Source organism: Manis pentadactyla, chromosome 12 (genome assembly GCF_030020395.1).
Source record: "Manis pentadactyla isolate mManPen7 chromosome 12, mManPen7.hap1, whole genome shotgun sequence".
NCBI classification, from domain to species: domain Eukaryota; kingdom Metazoa; phylum Chordata; class Mammalia; order Pholidota; family Manidae; genus Manis; species Manis pentadactyla.
This window is the reverse complement of record NC_080030.1, coordinates 24,805,539-24,824,002: the sequence shown is the minus strand read 5'-3', so window position 1 is coordinate 24,824,002 and position 18,464 is coordinate 24,805,539. Positions and strand designations below refer to the sequence as shown.

At 40.5% G+C, this 18,464-nt stretch overlaps 1 protein-coding gene across 1 annotated transcript; it reads left to right on the top strand.

Annotated features, from left to right (window-relative positions):
• The first annotated feature begins 1,532 nt into the window (after positions 1-1,532).
• On the top strand, positions 1,533-2,537 carry LOC130679782 (zinc finger protein 773-like). The gene has a single exon (XM_057489217.1). It carries the CDS (start codon positions 1,533-1,535, stop codon positions 2,535-2,537), a length of 1,005 nt encoding a protein of 334 aa, XP_057345200.1.
• The last annotated feature ends 15,927 nt before the right edge of the window (positions 2,538-18,464 follow it).

Below are 18,464 nucleotides of genomic sequence, written 5' to 3'. Positions count from 1 at the left end.
AGATATATGATCAAGTGAATATATGCCAATATATCATTGAATGATACCAAGCAATCATCATTTTTTTTAATATTGGCAAACAATTTTCACTAATGTTTCTACCAGATACCTAATATATTCATGGTATAAGGTGAAAAGTCTAGAATAATTTACATTAAGCTCAGAATTTTTTTTAAAGTCATCTTTTTTATCACCACTGCTAATCAACATTATTCTAACAGTTCTAGCCACTGCAGCAAGATGAGAGACAAAATAATAACATTGTGGAAAATGGATGGTAAAACTTGGAAAGCACAAAATAAATATTCTTTGTAGAGGATATGGTTATCTATATAGCCAATCCAAGAAAATCAACTGACAATTACAACTAAAGAGAATTCAACAGTGCCTAAAACAAGATAAACACAAGAAAACAAGAAAAATATTATTAACTACCCTTTATAGCAAGAAAGAGATGGATTAAAAAATTCATAATATCAACACTTACTATCAACTGCATGTGAGACTGAATGCAGGACTATGAAATTAGGAATGGAGACATTTGGTTGGATTTGAATGAACTTGAAAGCTATTAACTTTGAAGTTTCTTCAAGTCATCTTTGCCAACCGAAGCCTCCCTTCCTCTTTCACATTAAAGGAAACATGCTATTCCTGTTTAAGAAAAAAATATTTAAGACGGCCCCCAGGGGCGACTTCCCATCTCTGTCATTTTGGTTCCAGTTCACACCTGAGACCATGACAGGAGTGCCAGGTAGAGGCTGTTTCTCTGCCAGTTCTTCCACAGGAAGCAGAGTACTTTTTCGAGCTTGAGACCTACTTTTGTGCCTTGTAGGAGCCTTGATGTCCTTCTCCAACTTTGTGTGAGCCTTGGTGTTTCTGACTGTGGTGTAGATGGGCTCATGCTCATGTTTTCCAGCCTCTCTCCAGGCGGCATCTCTCGAGGCCTTGTTAACTGTGCTGTGATAATGGCAGAGGCAGGAGCTCAGAATGACGCCAACCAGCACATTGTGACTTTTGAAGATGAGTGCATATACTTCTCCCCAGAGGAATGGGAGCTACTTGATGCTGCTGGGCAACACCTGTACTATGCTGTGATGCTGGAGATCGTTCTACTGGAGACCTTACAGGGACTTGCACTTCCCAGATACCACTTAATTCCCCAACCTGAGCCACCAAGAGTTCCCCAAGCTCCTGGCATGGTAGACATAGCTCTACCCATGGCAGAGATAATCCCAGAGAGCCCTGGCCCTGGTGGTTGTCATAACATAAAGGATAAAGATGCATCTTCTGAGCAGGGTGTTTCTGTGAGAGTGTCACAGGTACGAACTCTCAAGGTAGGTTCTTCCATCCAAAAGAGCCACCCTTGTGACATGTGTGACCCTATCTTGAAGGACATCTTGCACCTGACTAGAGAGCAGGTAACATCCCCCGAGCAGCAACCATACCCATGTAAGTCATGTGGGAGAACCCTCTGGGTCACTGAAAACCTTGTCCAGAGCTGGAGGCTGCAGAATGAAGAGACACTATCTTGAATGGGAAAGGGCCAGGCCTCCTCTGTGAAGAGCAGCCAAAGCCACATATCAGAGAAGGCCTGCACTTTACAGGAGGATGGGGAGGGCTTGGTCAACTCTGAATTTGTCCCACACAATGCCATTCACAATGGGGAGAAGCCACGCAGGAGCACTGCATGTGATGAGGCCTTTCACACAGGACAAGGGGATTACAAGTGCAGTGAATGTGGGGAAGCTTTCAGCAACAAAGAAAAATGTGTTCGGCACAAGAAAGTACACACAGAAGAAAAGTCCTGTAAGTGCACTGCATGTGGGGAATTATTTAGCTATAGCTCCTACTTTTTGGTACATGAGAAAACTCATAGCAAAGCAACAACTTCTAAGTCCAATAACCATGGGGAATGTTTTAGCTTCAACTCCAGCCCCAGAATACACCAGGCATCTCACGTGGGATTAACGCTTAATGAGTATGCTGAATGTGGGAAAACTTTCAGCAGAAAATACCACCTTGTTCAGCACTGGAGATGTCATACTGGAGCAAAACCTTATGAGTGGAGTGAATGTGGGAAAGCTTTTGGCCACAAAAATACACTTAAGCAGCACCAGAAAACCCACAGTGGAGAAAGGCCTTTCATGTGCAGCAGCTGTGGGAAGGCCTTTCTCCATAAAGATAGTCTTGCTGACCATGGGAAAATCCTCACTAGAGAAAGGTCTTATCTGTGTGATAAATGCTGGAAAAACTTTAGCCAACGTTCCTACTTGAAAATACATAATAGAATTCACAGTGGAACAAGGCCTTATCAGTGCAATGAATGTGGGAAAACCTACCCCAGTAAGCACCAGCTTACTCAACACAAGAAAGTTCACAGCACAGCAAGGTCTACAGGTAATGTGAATGAGGGAAATTCTTTGGTGGCAACTCCAGCTTCAGTATACACCGGAGACATAACACCAGAGCAAGACCTTACATGTTTAGCAAATGTGGGAGAGCATACAGAAGATGCTCCCACTTTCCTTGACATATGAAAGTTCACACAGAAGAAAGGCCTCAAGAGTACTGCAGTTTTGGTGATCCTTTAACTACATCTTGTAAGTTTAGCATGAGAACTTTCACACCAGAGAGGCCAGAGAGAGCAAGGAGCATGCTTTCTCCATGCCCAGCACAGCACGACTCACAAAAGAGGAATGCTCTGAAAGTTGCCTTTGAGATGGAACAACCAGGTGAACTTCGTAAATCCAGGTATCCATGCTGGGGTGATAACTACAAGTGCCAGGTAGGCACAGAACTTTCAAGAACTAGTTTACATTTTCTAACTTTTCCACGGCCTTCCCTTGTCCTGAGTTATGACATTGCTAGTGTCAGCTGCAGAAACCATCACACTTCCACCAGCACCCAATGCCCCACACTGTCAGGCAAAGCAGACCTCCAATCTACTATTTCTGGGAGGGAATTGTAAGTGGTAGGAGCCCAATGGGGATCCTCCTTCTCTCCTCCCTGATGGTCTCAGTGTGGGCATGCCCAGCTCCTGCCGAAAAGAATTGAGCTGGGATCTGTCATTCTCCAGAGGTTTTCATTTTCCATGAACAGTACTGACTGTACCTGAGGCAGCTGAAATGGACCTCTCCAGCCTCCAAATTACCCAGCCTTGGAACTGCTTGCCCCACACTGGTCTGATTTGCTCAGTGAAAATGCGTTATTGTTAAAGCCTTTACTCTGTTCTGTTCACTGTGTGGAGCTGACTGACAAAATAAATGGGATTTCCAGAGAAAGATTCTCTGAGCTCATTTCTTCTGTTCATACCTACAAGGGTGCTGACTGCTTTCCACAATTGGGGAGCAAACTGAGACTGTGGGCTGAGCTAAGTATCTATGGCAGGTACTAGCCATGTCTGACTATTGAGCACTTGAACTATGGCTGGTCAGACTTGAGGAGTGCTGTATGTATAAAACACACACAGGATTTCCAAGACATAGTATGAAAAAAGAGGGAGAATATGAAACATCCCGTTTCATCTTTATACTGACTATATGTAAAAATGGTAATATTTTGAGTATATTGTGTTAAATAAAATGTTACTAAATTATCTTAAAACAGACTTTGCTAGCATGAAGTGAGAAATTTCTTTTTGGGGGGCCCCAAATTTTACGTGCCTCAGAGAAAATAGCAGTGTGGCAGGAACAAGTGCTCAGCCTAATTGACATTGCTGGCTAAGCCCCCTTAGGAAAGCCAATTTGGCCCTGTGGGACTGATCTTACTGCTTGGACGTCAGGATCACCTTTGAACTCTAAGCTCACCCTGAAGAAGGGGTAATTGACATAACAACCTCCAGTGTTTCTGGGAATAGCATGAGTTAAGTCCCTTTGTGCCAGGGGATGTCTCCCATTCCCCAGCACTTTTGAGGTACAGCTATCTCCTGATACCTGCCCAGAAGTCATGGCACCTGTGAAGTCAAAATCTGGGAAGCAGATGAGAACTATGGGGGCTAAATGGGAAATGTAATCAATGTGTTTCTTGTTCTAATGCAAAAAATATTGTCATCTTTCTGATGTTCAAATTTATTGATGGTAATGATATAAATTATTTTCCTACTTTGTAGAACTTTAATCCTTAACACTTGTAAAACTAACTCTTGTAAATCTTATCTTAGAAATCCAGCTCACCACTTTTACATTTTTAGATGGTTGAGCAAAACGAAAAGAAGCATAGGATCTTGTGACCTGAAAATTATGATATTCAAACATCAGTGCCAATAAATAAAGTGCTGTCAGAACCCAGCCACACACATTTACATATTGTCTATGGCTGCTTTTGAGCTAAACCAATAGAGATTACTGATTGAGATGAAGTCTGGACATAGCTAGCAAAATTTTAAATATATACTACCTGACCCTTTTTAGAGAAGTTGGCTGATCCTTTATGTTTTTTTTTAAAACCACCCCTAAGAAAATGGATGCACATATTACATTAAGAATGTGTAATGCATGTGTTTATATATGTGTGAATCTATGACCCGACTCTTAACGTATCTATTTGATATATTATTTACTTAGTTCCAAATAAACATCACGTTCCATAAATACAGGATGTGATTACTTTGTGTAGGTTTGCTGGGGAGCGGGATGTATTTCCCTCGGTCCTTCTCCCCGCCATGACAAAGAATCCAAGGGCAGAGACACAGTAGTAAAGCAAAGTAAAAGTTCTACTTAAGGTTACTTATAGGAGTGCAGGAGGCAACCTCAGCAAGGAGAGGCGCCCTGAAAGGTTTGGAGAGAGAAAGTTTAAGGTTAAAATGTTACACACTTAGAAAGTGTGGGCGACCTCAGAGAGAGGAGCACCCCGAAAGGTTGGGGGTTCCCACTTTTAAGGATTCTTAGGAATGCGACTAAGCGCAGGGGTTGCAGACTTAAGTGGTCTTTGAATACTTAAAATTAACATAACACAGGGAAGTTCCTGCTCTGAGTTCTCCCTGGGATACCAGTGTCTAGGACTGGGAGCAGATCAAACAGGCTGCCTGCCCAGCCCCCAAGGTGGGCTGAGCTATTGTCTGTTCGCTGAAGAGTAAATTAAGAATCTTACATTTTTAACTTCCTGAGTAGTAAACTACAGTCTTTAAGATGGAATCTTTCCTGCCTTTTACTGTGTTGTTTATGGCTGGGCCTGCAGGCTACGTTAGTTGCCTAGGTTACAAACTTCTTAATTAGGTCCGGAAGGAGAAAAAAACAGCATATAGGTAAAGGTAAAGAAATAAGCTGGGCCTACATGATTAACACAAGAAAGACATGGGCTATGCTGAGGTACCCTCCTTTATCTGGGAAATATTCAAACATTCCAGGCCAAGTTGCTCTTGGCTTTTTGAGCTTTAATTAATTTTGGGTCTTTTTTTAGTGGACTTTCTGGCCTTTTCCTCTTTCCACCACTCATATTTATTTTCCTGCCTAACATGCCCCTCAAGCAGTTGGGGCCCAATCATTGGGGTGAGGAGTGACAACCGCTCTGGCTGCTTCCTGCTTGTGAGGGATGGTGTGGTTATTTGGGTCCCCCTGCTTGCTGACTGTTGGGATGGTGGAGATTAGGATAGGAAGATAGGGAGGGTACCAGTTAGGAGTTTTAGTTGCTCGCTGTCCATGGAGGCAAGGAGGACTCAGATTGGCTGTAGGGGTGTCCATCAAGTGGCTCCATGAAGATGGAGGTGTGGTCATTGGAGGGGACTGTTTGGAATTGTTTTCTTAGGACCGGCTGCAGCTTAATTGCTTATAGGCCAGAAGACACAAATTGGGTTAGGGTTCATGAAGCAGAGTCCAAAGCTGAGGGCTAATACTACTACTCTGAGGGGGATGAAAGGGCCCAGTCAGAGCCACACCCACCCCGTGAGGGGTTTAAAGATTTGGCTTAGCCAGGAGTTTTGTGGATTTTTTTGGCAAGCTCATTAAAATTAGGAGGCCAGGGCACTAGGCCTCTTTTGGGCTGATGGCACATTTACTTATCCAGGATGGAGCCTAGGTTAAGTGGCTTCCCAGGTGTTGGGAAGGGGGTACTGCTAAGAATTAACACATTAGGGATGGTTGCAATTATTGTGCACCTTCCTCTCCATCCCATAGGCAGTGTCAAGTACACATTTGTCCCACAAAGGAAGAACAGTCCTGTTTCTGCCGGCACAGCTCTAGTGGACCATCCTTGTAGCCTAGCATTTTCACATGAAGTTAGGAGGTATTCCGTTTGGCTGAAGTAGAGGGATCCCATGGTCTTCCAGGGTTAAAAGTAGTGGGTTGTATGCCTGCTAGGAGAGGAACTAGTAAGGTGAGGGTTAATAAAAAGGGTGGCATGTTTAGGGCCCTTTTAAAAAATATTTAAATTAATAGGGGCAGAAATACTGCTGGCTAAAGGAAAGGGGTTTTACAATAGCATAGGAAATGAATAAATCCCACTCTCACAAGGATGCCCAGAAAGAGTTAGAGAATTGGAGTTATGGGGCACTTAGGTGGCTTGCACTGGAAAGAGGTAGTTCAGATCTTCTGCAGGCTCACAGGTGTAGCTAGGTCTTTGGGTCTTGTGACTACACTGCTGGATCTTTCCACAGCTGGCAACTGCAGGGACCTGGACAGCTGAGGACATAAGGACAGGGTAGGGTCCTTCCCAAGTAAGGTGCAAGTGAGATTGGGGTGACCCACCTTTCCAGACTTTGATGAGGATTGGGTCCCTGGGCTATAGAGAGGCTGGTTCTCTGATGGGTCAGAGAATGTGATATGGGTGAGCCCAAATTCTCTTAAAGCCTGTTGGGACAGATGTACAGATGAGGCATATTCTGATAAGGCACAAGCCTTAGGAAGTTGGTTGACTTACCAGTTGGTAAAGGGCTTGAATTTTCAGAATAGGACTTTAATCTCAAAGGACTTAGTCTGGAAGAAATAAATTTAGTTAGGTTTAGTAAGCATGGGTCACACAGTGGGGCAAGTAAAAGCATTAGTAGAAGTTTAGCAAAGGGTACTATCCAGGATGTCCAGTTCTAAAAGTGGAACTGAACTTATGATTCTGAGAGCCTCTGATGAATCTGAGACTTGATCAGCTAGTTTCTTTGCTGCTTGTCAGAGACAGAGGTTGAAATCCTTCTTTGAGCAACATCTGGAGTTGGATTTTCCATTCTGGAAGAAAAAACTTGACAAGGAGATTAAGAATGCATGGCTAAACATGAGGATTAAGAATAGTAAGATCTCTAATTGAAATGGGAGAAAACATTTGGAGAGTCATAGACACGTATTTAATTTAACTAGAATTTAGGATTTAGTTTATTTCATGACTAGTATTAGAATCTAGTATAGATAAGGCTGCAGTATTGAAACAATACCTTTCTCTCTAAAGCCACCCTCATTTTTATTAGAGTTACTTTATTAAGAAAATAAGTCTAGCTTGAGAACACTTAGCTTGATTATTTGCATAAGTACAGCAAGAAGAGTAATTGGTCACATAGGATATTTTAAATGTGCTTTGCTGGAACTTTTTTAGAAGGGATTTCATATTGAGCTTTTAGAAGGGCCTCTTGAGGCCAGGAAAGCCAAGGCTGAAGCTTGCCATTAGATTTTGCCTGCAGTACCTGTAGATCTGGGTGAATTCGTCTTCTCGAGGTCCCCAAGACATCCTGAGGTTCCTGCACCTGCCAGCAAGTGACCTTCCTTACTCACATGGTAAGGCTGCTGGGAACCCTGTAAGCAGGTCCCAGGCCAGTTCTTCCAAGGGGCTTTACTGGCTCCATAAAGTCAGTCTTAGTTCCCTAAAGCTGTCTGATCATATCTGAGTCTATGGACATCTCAAATATGACTTTCCAGTCAAATCCTGGTAATAACCAGTGTTTTCAATTGGTTCTGTTTCAAGGAAAGCAGATTCTTATTGGACTTATGCAAATAAAAGTATTGCCATAAAATAAGAAAATAGTCACTGAGAGTATGCATTCTGGAGGAATCAGGTAAAGAGAGATATTGTTTCAATTCTGCTTATAAAAGTATAGTTTACTGAACTCTTGTAAACTAGCTTAAGAGAAAAAGTTTAAAATAGGTTTTTGTTTAAAAGATTAGCAATATTTGAAATAAAATGTTATAAAAATTAAATTTATCCTATTCGTTTACTCAGTTTTAGGTAATTAATTTTTGCTTTGCTTGAATCTAGGTTTTTCATTAGTTTTGGAATAAAACAGCAATTATAGATTATAACAGACAGAAAAGGCTACGGTTAACACAATTGACAATGAAACGTGGTTACTTCTTTAATGGGTAACAGTTTAATCTAAAGTTTAGCATAATTCATTTGACAGTGGTTCCTAAGTAATTACATATTAAATGTGTAAGCTGAATTAGCCAAATATTTTTCCCCAATGAGGAGAAAAAAATTCCTCTGACATGTTCCAGGGGCCCTCTGGAAAATATCAGAGTTAAGTAGAGGTAAAAGCACCTTTTTGAATTTGGTGTTGGGAAGTTGTCAAAAGAAAGTTTCTAAGGCACTTGCTTAAATAAGATTGTAAGTGGTTAAAGAAACAATATTTAGTTATTCATTTAACCAAAGTGACAATAAAGGATTTTAAAAGCAGATACAGAGGGTCACATAGTTGTTAGCAAAACTCAGCTCTTTTAATATTAAGATTTTAGTCTTTTCCAGTATGCAAACATATTACTGAGACATTAAGTACAAGAATAAGCTGTTGCAAACTGTTATACTAGCATGTCTTTCTGCACAGGAGGAAGGGTTTTTTTCCCCCCAGAGCATCTTTGTTATTAAAATTTCCATTAGGGCCTACTGAGGACAGCAGTTCAATGGGAAACTGTATCAGACAAGTGAAGGCTGCTAGTAAACTTACAAGCCTCTTTAATAACCCTTTTGCTCAGCTAAGGTCAGTTTTAAATGGATTGGGGCAGAAGTAAAGTATGGAGAGTAGCAAAAAGAGGATTCTTTCAAGTATTCATGGTTGCCTATCTAGGAAGGAATAGATGGATTAGAGTGTCTACGGATCAATTTGGGACCAATGAGAAAGGATGCAGCCCAATGGCGTGGTAATTGGAACAGATTCCTGGTTGCCCATCTAGGAATAAATAAATGGGTTAGAGAACCGAGCATCCCAGGGTCTATCCCAGAGGTCTCAGTGTCCCAAGACCTGAAAAGTGAGGCCTGTTTTTGGACTGATGCTGGGGTTCTTGTTTGCAGAGTTGAAGAATGAACTTAGCAAACACCCAAGGTAGGAGAGCCAGGGAGAGGCTTTTATTTAGAGATACGGTGAGAGAATAGAGCTCCCAGCTCACGCCAGGAGGGGACAAGAGAGCCCTGGGTGGTGCACTGTCTCGGGAATTTATAGGCAGTTGAGGATTTTGGGGAATTGAGGGCTTAGGGTGTGGACTTGTACCACATGCCCTGCTCTTGTGGTGAGTTGGATTGTTATCTGTTTGCTAGGGCTGTTTACAGGGAAGTCATGGGGCTATGCTGAGATATGGTTGCAGAACACTCAAACATTCCAGGCCAAGTTGCTCCTGCCCTTTTGACCTTTAACTGGTCTCACTGAAGATGTCTATATTCCTAGTCTAGTATCTTACCCTAAAGAATTAGTGACTTTGACTTTGCATAAGGCTGAACACAGTTTCAATAGGGACTTTACACTGTTACATTGCTTTGACTGTAAATATCTTGCCTTGCTTTTCCAGAGGCCCTCACCCTACTCTGTCTAAGCCCACAGTCCCTGTCTCCTTCCCCCTTCTACAGACGGAGACCCTAGCTGCTGTTAGGGAAGGGGGGCAATGACCGCTCTGGCTGCTTCATGCTGAGAAGGGACACAGTAAAGGGTGCAGTTAGGTCTCCATCAGTGGTTAATGAGAGGGCCTCGGATGATGGGCACTTCTATTCCAGGTTCCATTTCTATTACTATTTGCAGTTTTATGGCTTCTAGGCAAGATAAAACAAATTGTGTTATTAGGTTAAGTAGTGACATCTGGAGTTGAATTTTCCATTCTGGAAGGACAAACTTGATGAGATTAAGAATGCACAGATGAATTTGAGGACTAGAAATAGTAAAATAAAACTTTAATTGAAATGATGGGAGAAAACTAAAACATCTGGAAAATCATAGCCAGATATTTTGAAGAAACTACAATTCTAGATCTAGTTTATGTCCCAATGACTAGTATTAGAATTTAGTATAGATAAGGCTGCATTACTGAAACAATACTTTTCTCTAGAAAATAATAAATACTTGGCTTGATTATTTGAATAAGTGCATTAAGAAGAACAATTGATTCCACAGGCTTTTTAAAATGTGCTTTGCTGGTACTTTTTATGAGGAATTTCAGATTGAAGTTTTAAAGGCCTCTTGAGGCCAGAAAGCCAAGCCACACTTGCCATCAGGTTTTGCCTGCAGTACCTGTAGATTTGGGGTGAATTCCTCTCTTTCTGAGGTTCCCAAGACATCCTGAAGTTCCTGCGACTGCCAGGAAATGACCTTCCTTACTCAGCTGGTAAGGCTGCAGGGAACCCTGTAAGCAAGGTACCAGGCCTGTTCTTCCAAGGGGCTTTGTTGGCTTTATAAAGTCAACCTTAGTTCCTTAAAGCTGTCTGTTCATTTCTGAGTTTAAACACGTGTCTCTCAGGTATAACATTCCAGTCAAAGCCTTGGTAATATAACCTGCTTTTAATTGGTCCTCTTACAAGGAAAGCAGATTGTTATTGAACTTATGCAAATAAACATACTGCCATAAAATATAAAAATAGAGTTTTTAAATTCTGGAGGGATCAGGTAGAGAGAAAGATAAATATTTCAATTCTGTTTATAAAGATATTGTCATTTACTAAACTCCTGTCAGCTTAAGAGAAAAAACTTAAAACACTTTATCAGCAACATTTGAAACAAAAAGCCATAAAATAATCTTCCTTAGTTTACTTAATCCTATGTAACCAATACCTGTTCTGCTGAAATCTAATTATTAACTAGTTTAGGAGTAATAAAACAGTGACTATAAATGACAAATGACTTACAAATGACAATGGTTAAAGATGAGAGCTTACTGTAAGACAGTGACATAAAGAAATTTGGATATTTCTGTAACAAAATATTCAGTAACAAAGTTTAGCATCATTCCCTTTGACGGTGCTTTCCAGGTAATTAAGCAGGTAATTATATATCAGATAAATAAGCTATATTAGCCACTTTCCCCAATGAGAAAAAAATTCCTCTGACATGTTCCAGGGACCCTCTGGAAAATACCAGAGTTAACTAGAGGTAAAAGCACCTTTCTGAATTTGATTTTGGGAAGTTGTCAGAAGAAAGTTCCTTTCCCACTTGCTTAACTAGGATTCTAGGTTGCCATGAAGCAATACTTACCCATTTAACCAGAATGACCACAAAATACCTCAGAGGCAAATACAGAAGTTTACAGTTGTTAGCAAAGTTTAGCTTTTAGTGCTTTTAATGTTAAGGTCTCATTTTCTAAATCCTCAGACAAGTCATTGTGACTTTAAGCATGAGAAACTACTTTGATAAAACATTTAGAGAATGCTTTGCAAATTTTCAACATTAAGAGCAGACTAATGGTTTAAGAAAACTTTGTCTTTTTAACTGAAAATAAAATTCTAATTTTGCTATGTACTTGATATCAAAGTTCATTTGCTTTAATTTTATATAGCAAGACGATATCAATTATTTCACAAACTTTCTACATCTTTAATATTCAGTGTTCTCCCTCTTTAAATGAACAGCTGTACTTTAAAACAAAGTTACTTTCTTTTATCAAAAGACATTCTTTAGCATGCAGAAATGTTTTCTTTATTATTTCAAGTAGTTTTAATTAGATCTTAAAACCATTAGGAACTTTAATTTTCAGTAAACACTGAGAAGTAGGCTACTGTAAACTGTTACACTAGCATTCTTTAGATTGACAAATTTATGAACATATTTTATAAGTTCTGGAACCGTGTGCTTTACAGCACAACTTCACTAAGCATAAAATATGTCTAAACTTTGAAAAACTTTAATATTTTAGGTTACTACAAAAATTCTCAGGCTGTAGTAGGTATACACACTGTAACAGAATTGTTATTAAGATGTTCGCTTGCTACACTTAGTTCACTCATTCTTTACAATTATGCTAGACTACTTACAAAACTTTTACTAAATATTAGACAAAGTCAAGCCTCTAAGCATTTTATTCTTGAAAGATTTAGCAAATAATATCAACTTAAATGACTTTAGGTAAACTTAGGCAGCTGATAATCATAAGGACATGTCCATTTCAGTTAAACTTAAATTAGCATTAATGCTTAATATCTCTTACTAGAATTTTCTGGAAGTTTTAAAATGCCCAATTTTTACAAGCACTTGTCTTTAAGTCAATTTTATTAATACCGTCTGGAGGCAGAAAAATATTTTTCATTTACATGCTTAAACACAAACATACAGATTGAGATGTAATGACTACAGTTAGCAACACTTTTCATAAAAGAACATATACACAGACAAACTGATACAAAGATTTGAGTTACTGATATCCAATTGCCTTTTTTCCTTATAGCTTATTTGACTTAAAGTATCTCAGTTTTCAGGAATACACTCTAAGGGAGACCAGTTTATATAACTGGGTTAAGGTTTAGATGGCCCCAGACTAACAGGGCTGATGAAGGCTCTGAGCTGATAGGGACTGTGTGTGTCCAGGGGACTGGAAATAAAATGCAAGTACAATTCTAGCACCAGTCATTTCAAGCCAGGCTGTACTGTAAAACATAAATTTCTTCTGTTTCAGGGAGTTTAGTTTAAAAACTTCCCAATTTTTTAGGATAATGATGAACCCAGTAAGTAGAATAGATTTCCACCAAAATGATTTAGAAAACTATTTCCATATTGTAGTAACTCATAAGACTTTTGACTATTTTCTTTCCTTGCATGAAAATTAATTTGGCTGCATAACCTTATTATACTATCTAATTCTCTCAGGGACCAAGTCTCTCCATTAGAGAGTTTGTATTGAGGCCAGGCTTGTATGCAGAAGATAAGACACTCCTTTTTCAGGGTCTGGGAATCAAAATTGCTCATAGTTCTTAAGAATGTAAGCCAGAGGTGTGCCTGGCTTTAACCTTGAAGAGGAAGCTTCCACCCAGAAGAGAGAAAGACAGGTGTGTGACACCTGGTCGGCCTTTCCTCTGTGAGGGCGTCCCCTCCCCTTGGAGCCTGGGTGATGGTGGTCAGTCACCCCCTCTGCCAGGCCTACTGGACTTAACCACTCCTTACCAGCATGGCATGTACCATGCCTTGATTTCCCCCTTGCCTTCCCACTAAGCGAGTTGCTTCAGAGCCCTGGATCTAGTGGGAACCTCACCAGTATGCTCTTACCTTACACCTTCTGAGAGTCCTGATTCAGACCCTAGTCTCTCTGCATGGGCTTTAGCATAGTACACTCGGGATCATTCCTTGAGAGCCCCTTACTTGTCTGGTAAGTGCAGGGACTGTGCGACCTCTTGCTGCTAGAGCCTTGGTCAGAGTCACAAGCCTGTTTCACTTCCCTGGGGGTTGCAGGTAGGGAAATGCCACAGCCCCAGGATGGCTGCCTCTAAGGAAGGGAGATAGATAGAATAGAGCCATTTACACGGGCTCAGGGCCCAGTTAGATTACCTCACAGACTTCATTTAAATTACACAGGAGAAAGTGGCACAAGCCTAGGAGGACTGCTTTGAATGGGGAGCAGGGGAGATTTTTCCAAGGCCAGATATTGTTCAGAGGCCGCCACGGACATGTGTGGGTGAGGGCCTCTATACTCGTAAACACAAGTTTCTGCCACTGCATGGTAATTATCCTGCTAGTCACTCACTGTAAGAAATCTGATCTGTCAAGAGGTCAGGGGTCATCTGCGACACTCGCATAGGCAGCAGCCTAGTGGTAGGTTCACTCAGCACCACTGCATCGATCACACAGAGCCGAGATCCAGGACCACTGTCTACTAGTCCGGTCTGCCCTCGGAGTCCGCATATTAGGAGAGGAAAGGAGGAAATCAGCTCAGCCACTCCCCAACATTCCCATCTGGAGGTGGGGGATCAAGGAGCAGCAGACACCGGGAAACCTTTCACCCAAGACTTAAGACTAGTAGCTGACACTAATCATCTTGAAAGTGGCTAACGGGTGCCCAGACACATTTTATGATGTAAAAAGTACAGCATTTAATCAGGAATAAGAATGAAGCATAGCTCTCCTACCTTGCAGTTGTGAGCATCGGATTCCATGAAATTCACGAGTAGAGGCACATCTGGAGCATGTAAAGGAAGTAAAGAGCACCCTTGCCTCACCCAGAGGCCAGGGCGGCCCGGAGAAGCATGCTGGAAGTCAGGACAGAGACAGACAGATGCTCCTCATGGATACCCAGTCCAGCTGTCAGGGTCTGATTCCAGAAACGTGGGCCTTTGAGATGCTGCTGAACTGTAGCCTCAGCCTAGACTCTCACAGTTGCCCACGGCCTTCCTGACTCCCTTGCATCCAAGGAGATGCCTCTGAAGGGGAATCCTGGCCTCCACTCTGGTGACTTTACCAGCTCCCAAGGGAGATGGGGATCCACTGAGGGAGACGCAGGGGAAACTGTCACTCGACACTTTGAGATCGGCAGCCAGGCTAGTCCCGTTTAAGTGGCTGACGAGCACCCGATATTGTGTGCCACAGACGGCTTTCTCCTATAAAGACAGAGAAAGATTAGGCAGGCTTGGATGCTGATACTCACCTCCGAAGTTATCCTGGATGAGCCCTCAAAAATAATACAGCTTCTCACACCACAAGGGTATGAAACTAGAAATAAATTACACAAATAAAACAAAAAGGCCGACCATCATGCGGAGGCTTAACAACATGGTCCGAAATAACCAATGCATCAATGACCAAATAAAAACAGAAATCGAGCAATATATGGAGACAAATGACAACAATAATTCAACAATGCAAAATCTGTGGGACACAGACAAGGCGGTGCTAAGAGGAAGTACACTGCAATACAGGCCTACCTCAGGAAAGAACAATCCCATATGAACAGTCTAAACTCACAATTATCACAACTAGAAAAAGAAGAACAAATGAGGCCCAAAGTCAGCAGAAGGAGGAACATAGTAAAGATAGTAAAGATTAGAGCAGAAATAAAGAAAATCAAGAAGAAAAAGCCATACAAAGAATCAATAAAAGCAGGAGCTGATTCTTTGAGAAAATAAACAAAATAGATAAACCCCTAGCTAGACCAATCAAGGAAACAAGAGAGCCTGCACACATTAACAGAATCAGAAATGAGAAAGGAAAAATCACTACAGAAACCACAGAAATACAAAGAATTATTAGAGAATACCATGAAAAATTATATGATCACACACTGGATAACCCAGAAGAAATGGACAATTTCTAGAAAAATGCAACCCTCCAAGGCTAACCCAGAAAGAACAGAAAATCTGAACAGACCAATTACTAGCAACAAAACTGAACTGGTAATGAAAAAACTACCTAAGAACAAAACACCTGAACCAGATGGCTGCACCACTGACTTTAATCAAGCATGTAGTGAAGATCTAATAGTCATCCTCCTTACACTTTTTCAAAAAGTAGAAGAAGGAATACTTCCAAACTCATTCTACAAGGCCAGCATCACCTTACTACCAAAACCAGGCAAAGACACCACAAATAAAGAAAATTACAGACCAATAGCCCTGATGAATAAAGATGCAAAAATACTCAACAAAATATTAGCAAACCGAATTCAAAAATACAAGAGGATCATACCCCACGACTAAGTGGGATTCATCTCAGTGATGCAAGGATGGTACAACATTCAAAAATCCATCAACATCATCCACCACATGAACCAAAAGGAGGACAAAAACCACACAATCATCTTCATAGATTCTGAAAAAGCATTCAACAAAATTCAACATCCATTCATGATAAAAAACTCTCAACAAAATGGGTACAGAGGGCAAGTACCTCAACAAAATAAAGGTCATATATGACAAGCCCACAGTCAACATCACACTTAAGAGCAAGAAGCTGAAAGCTTTTCCTCTACGATTGGGAACAAGACAGGGATGCCCACTCTCGCCACTGTTATTCAACATAGTACTGGAGGTCCCAGCCATGGCAATCAGACAAAACAAAGAAACACAAGGCATCCTGATAGGTAAGGAACAAGTCAAACTGTCACTATTTGCAGATGACATGATATTGTATATAAATAACCCTGATGACCACACTCCAAAACCACTACAACTAATATCTGAAATCAGCAAAGTTCCAGGATACATAATTAATACACAGAAATCTGTTGCTTTCCTAGACACTAATGATGAATTAGCAGAAAGAGAAATCAGGAAAACAATTCCATTCACAATTGCATCAACAAGGATAAAATACCTAGGAAACCCAAGGAAGTGAAAGACCTAGTATACCCTGAAAACAACAACGTACTCTTTTTTTTTTTTTTTGTAGATAATTATTTTTTATTGAAGGGTAGTTGACACACAGTATTACATTACATTAGTTTCAGGTGTACAACATAGTGATTCAACACTTATATACATGACAATTCTAGGTACCAGCTATCACCATACCAAGCTGTTACAATATCTTGACTATATTCATTACATCCCGGTTACTTATTATTTTTCCATTGGAAGTGTATACTTTTTTTTTGTTTGTTTGTTTGTTTGTGAGGGTATCTCTCATATTTATTGATCAAATGGCTGTTAACAACAATAAAATTCTGTATAGGGGAGTCAATGCTCAATGCACAATCATTAATCCACCCCAAGCCTAATTTTCGTCAGTCTCCAATCTTCTGAGGCTTAACAAACAAGTTCTTACATGGGGAACAAATTCTAACATAGTGAATAAGTTCTTACATGGTGAACAGTACAAGGGCAGCCATCACAGATACCTTCTGTTTTGCTCATGCATTATGAACTATAAACAGTCAGTTCAAATATGAATACTCATTTGATTTTTATACTTGATTTATATATGGATACCACATTTCTCTCTTTATTATTATTATTTTTAATAAAATACTGCAGTGGTAGGTAGATACAAGATAAAGGTAGAAAACATAGTTTAGTGTTGTAAGAGAGCAAATGTAGATGATCAGGTGTGTGCCTGTAGACTATGTGTTAATCCAAGCTAGACAAGGGCAATAAAACATCCACATATGCAGAGGATTTCTCTCAGAACAGGGGGCGTGAGGTTCTAAGCCTCACCTCTGTTGATCCCCAATTTCTCACCTGATGACCCCCCTGCGACTGTGCCTGTCTTAGGTTGTTCCTCCCTTGAGGAATCTTACCCATCTCTGGCTAACCAGTCATCTTCCGGGGCTACACAGGGAAATGTAAAGTTGGTAAGTGAGAGAGAAGCCTTATTGTTTGAAATGGTTAGCTTTTTACTTCTTTGCATATTTATGCCCTGTGGCTTCTATGCCCAGCATTTGTCTTGAGGTATCTTTACCACTTGGAAGAATTATGATACTCGGTAAATTTGATATGAGGCACGAATTCTATTTAAGAATTCGTTGTAATTAGGAAGGAAGAAGAAAAGCTATAGAAGTAGCAGGCGGAAGAAAACATGGGAAGATTGATTATTTCTTTGACATATCTTCTTGTATAGTAACTTCAGCATGTATAGGTTTTAAGCTACTACTTAAATTGCGCACACACATTAACATAATAGGAGTATAGTTACATAACCAAAGCATACCTGTAATTACCAGCCATCTCCAGTGAAACCAAGAAAACCAATTAGGCACCTAAGGCATTTGTGAAAACTTATCTATGATATGGTGGATATTGTCCAACTGAACTTGAACAGTCTGAGAGAAATCAGACAAATTAAAACAACCCATTCCTGGGGAATGTTCACATCCCTTATGTTCTTTTAACAGTAAATAGTCTGTAGTTGTAAGATTTTTTAATCTTAAGATTTTTTCTGGAGCGCTACAATTTGCACTTCTCCTAATTCTTGGTTGAGTTCCAACAGTATAGATCCAGTCAAATTTGTTGTTTTACTGTATGCACAGGCCAGCTTAGATATCTCCTTCCTCATTCCCATGGCAAGTCCAGGAACTCGTGGGATGAGCGCATCTACAGCTGTAGCAGTGCATGGATCTTTGAACAAAAAGGTACTCTTAAGAGGAATTAAAGAGGACACTAACAAATGGAAACTCATCCCATGATCTTGGCTAGGAAGAATTAATATTGTCATAATGGCCATCCTGCCTGAAGCAATCTACAGATTCAATGCAATTCCTATCAAAATACCAACAGCATTCTTCGAAGAACTGGAACAAATAGTTTTAAAATTCATATGGAATCACAAAAGACCCCGAATAACTAAAGCATTCCTGAGAAGGAAGAACAATGGGGGATCTCACTCCCCAACTTCAAGCTCTACTACAAAGCTACAGTTATCAAGACAATTTGATACTGGCACAAGA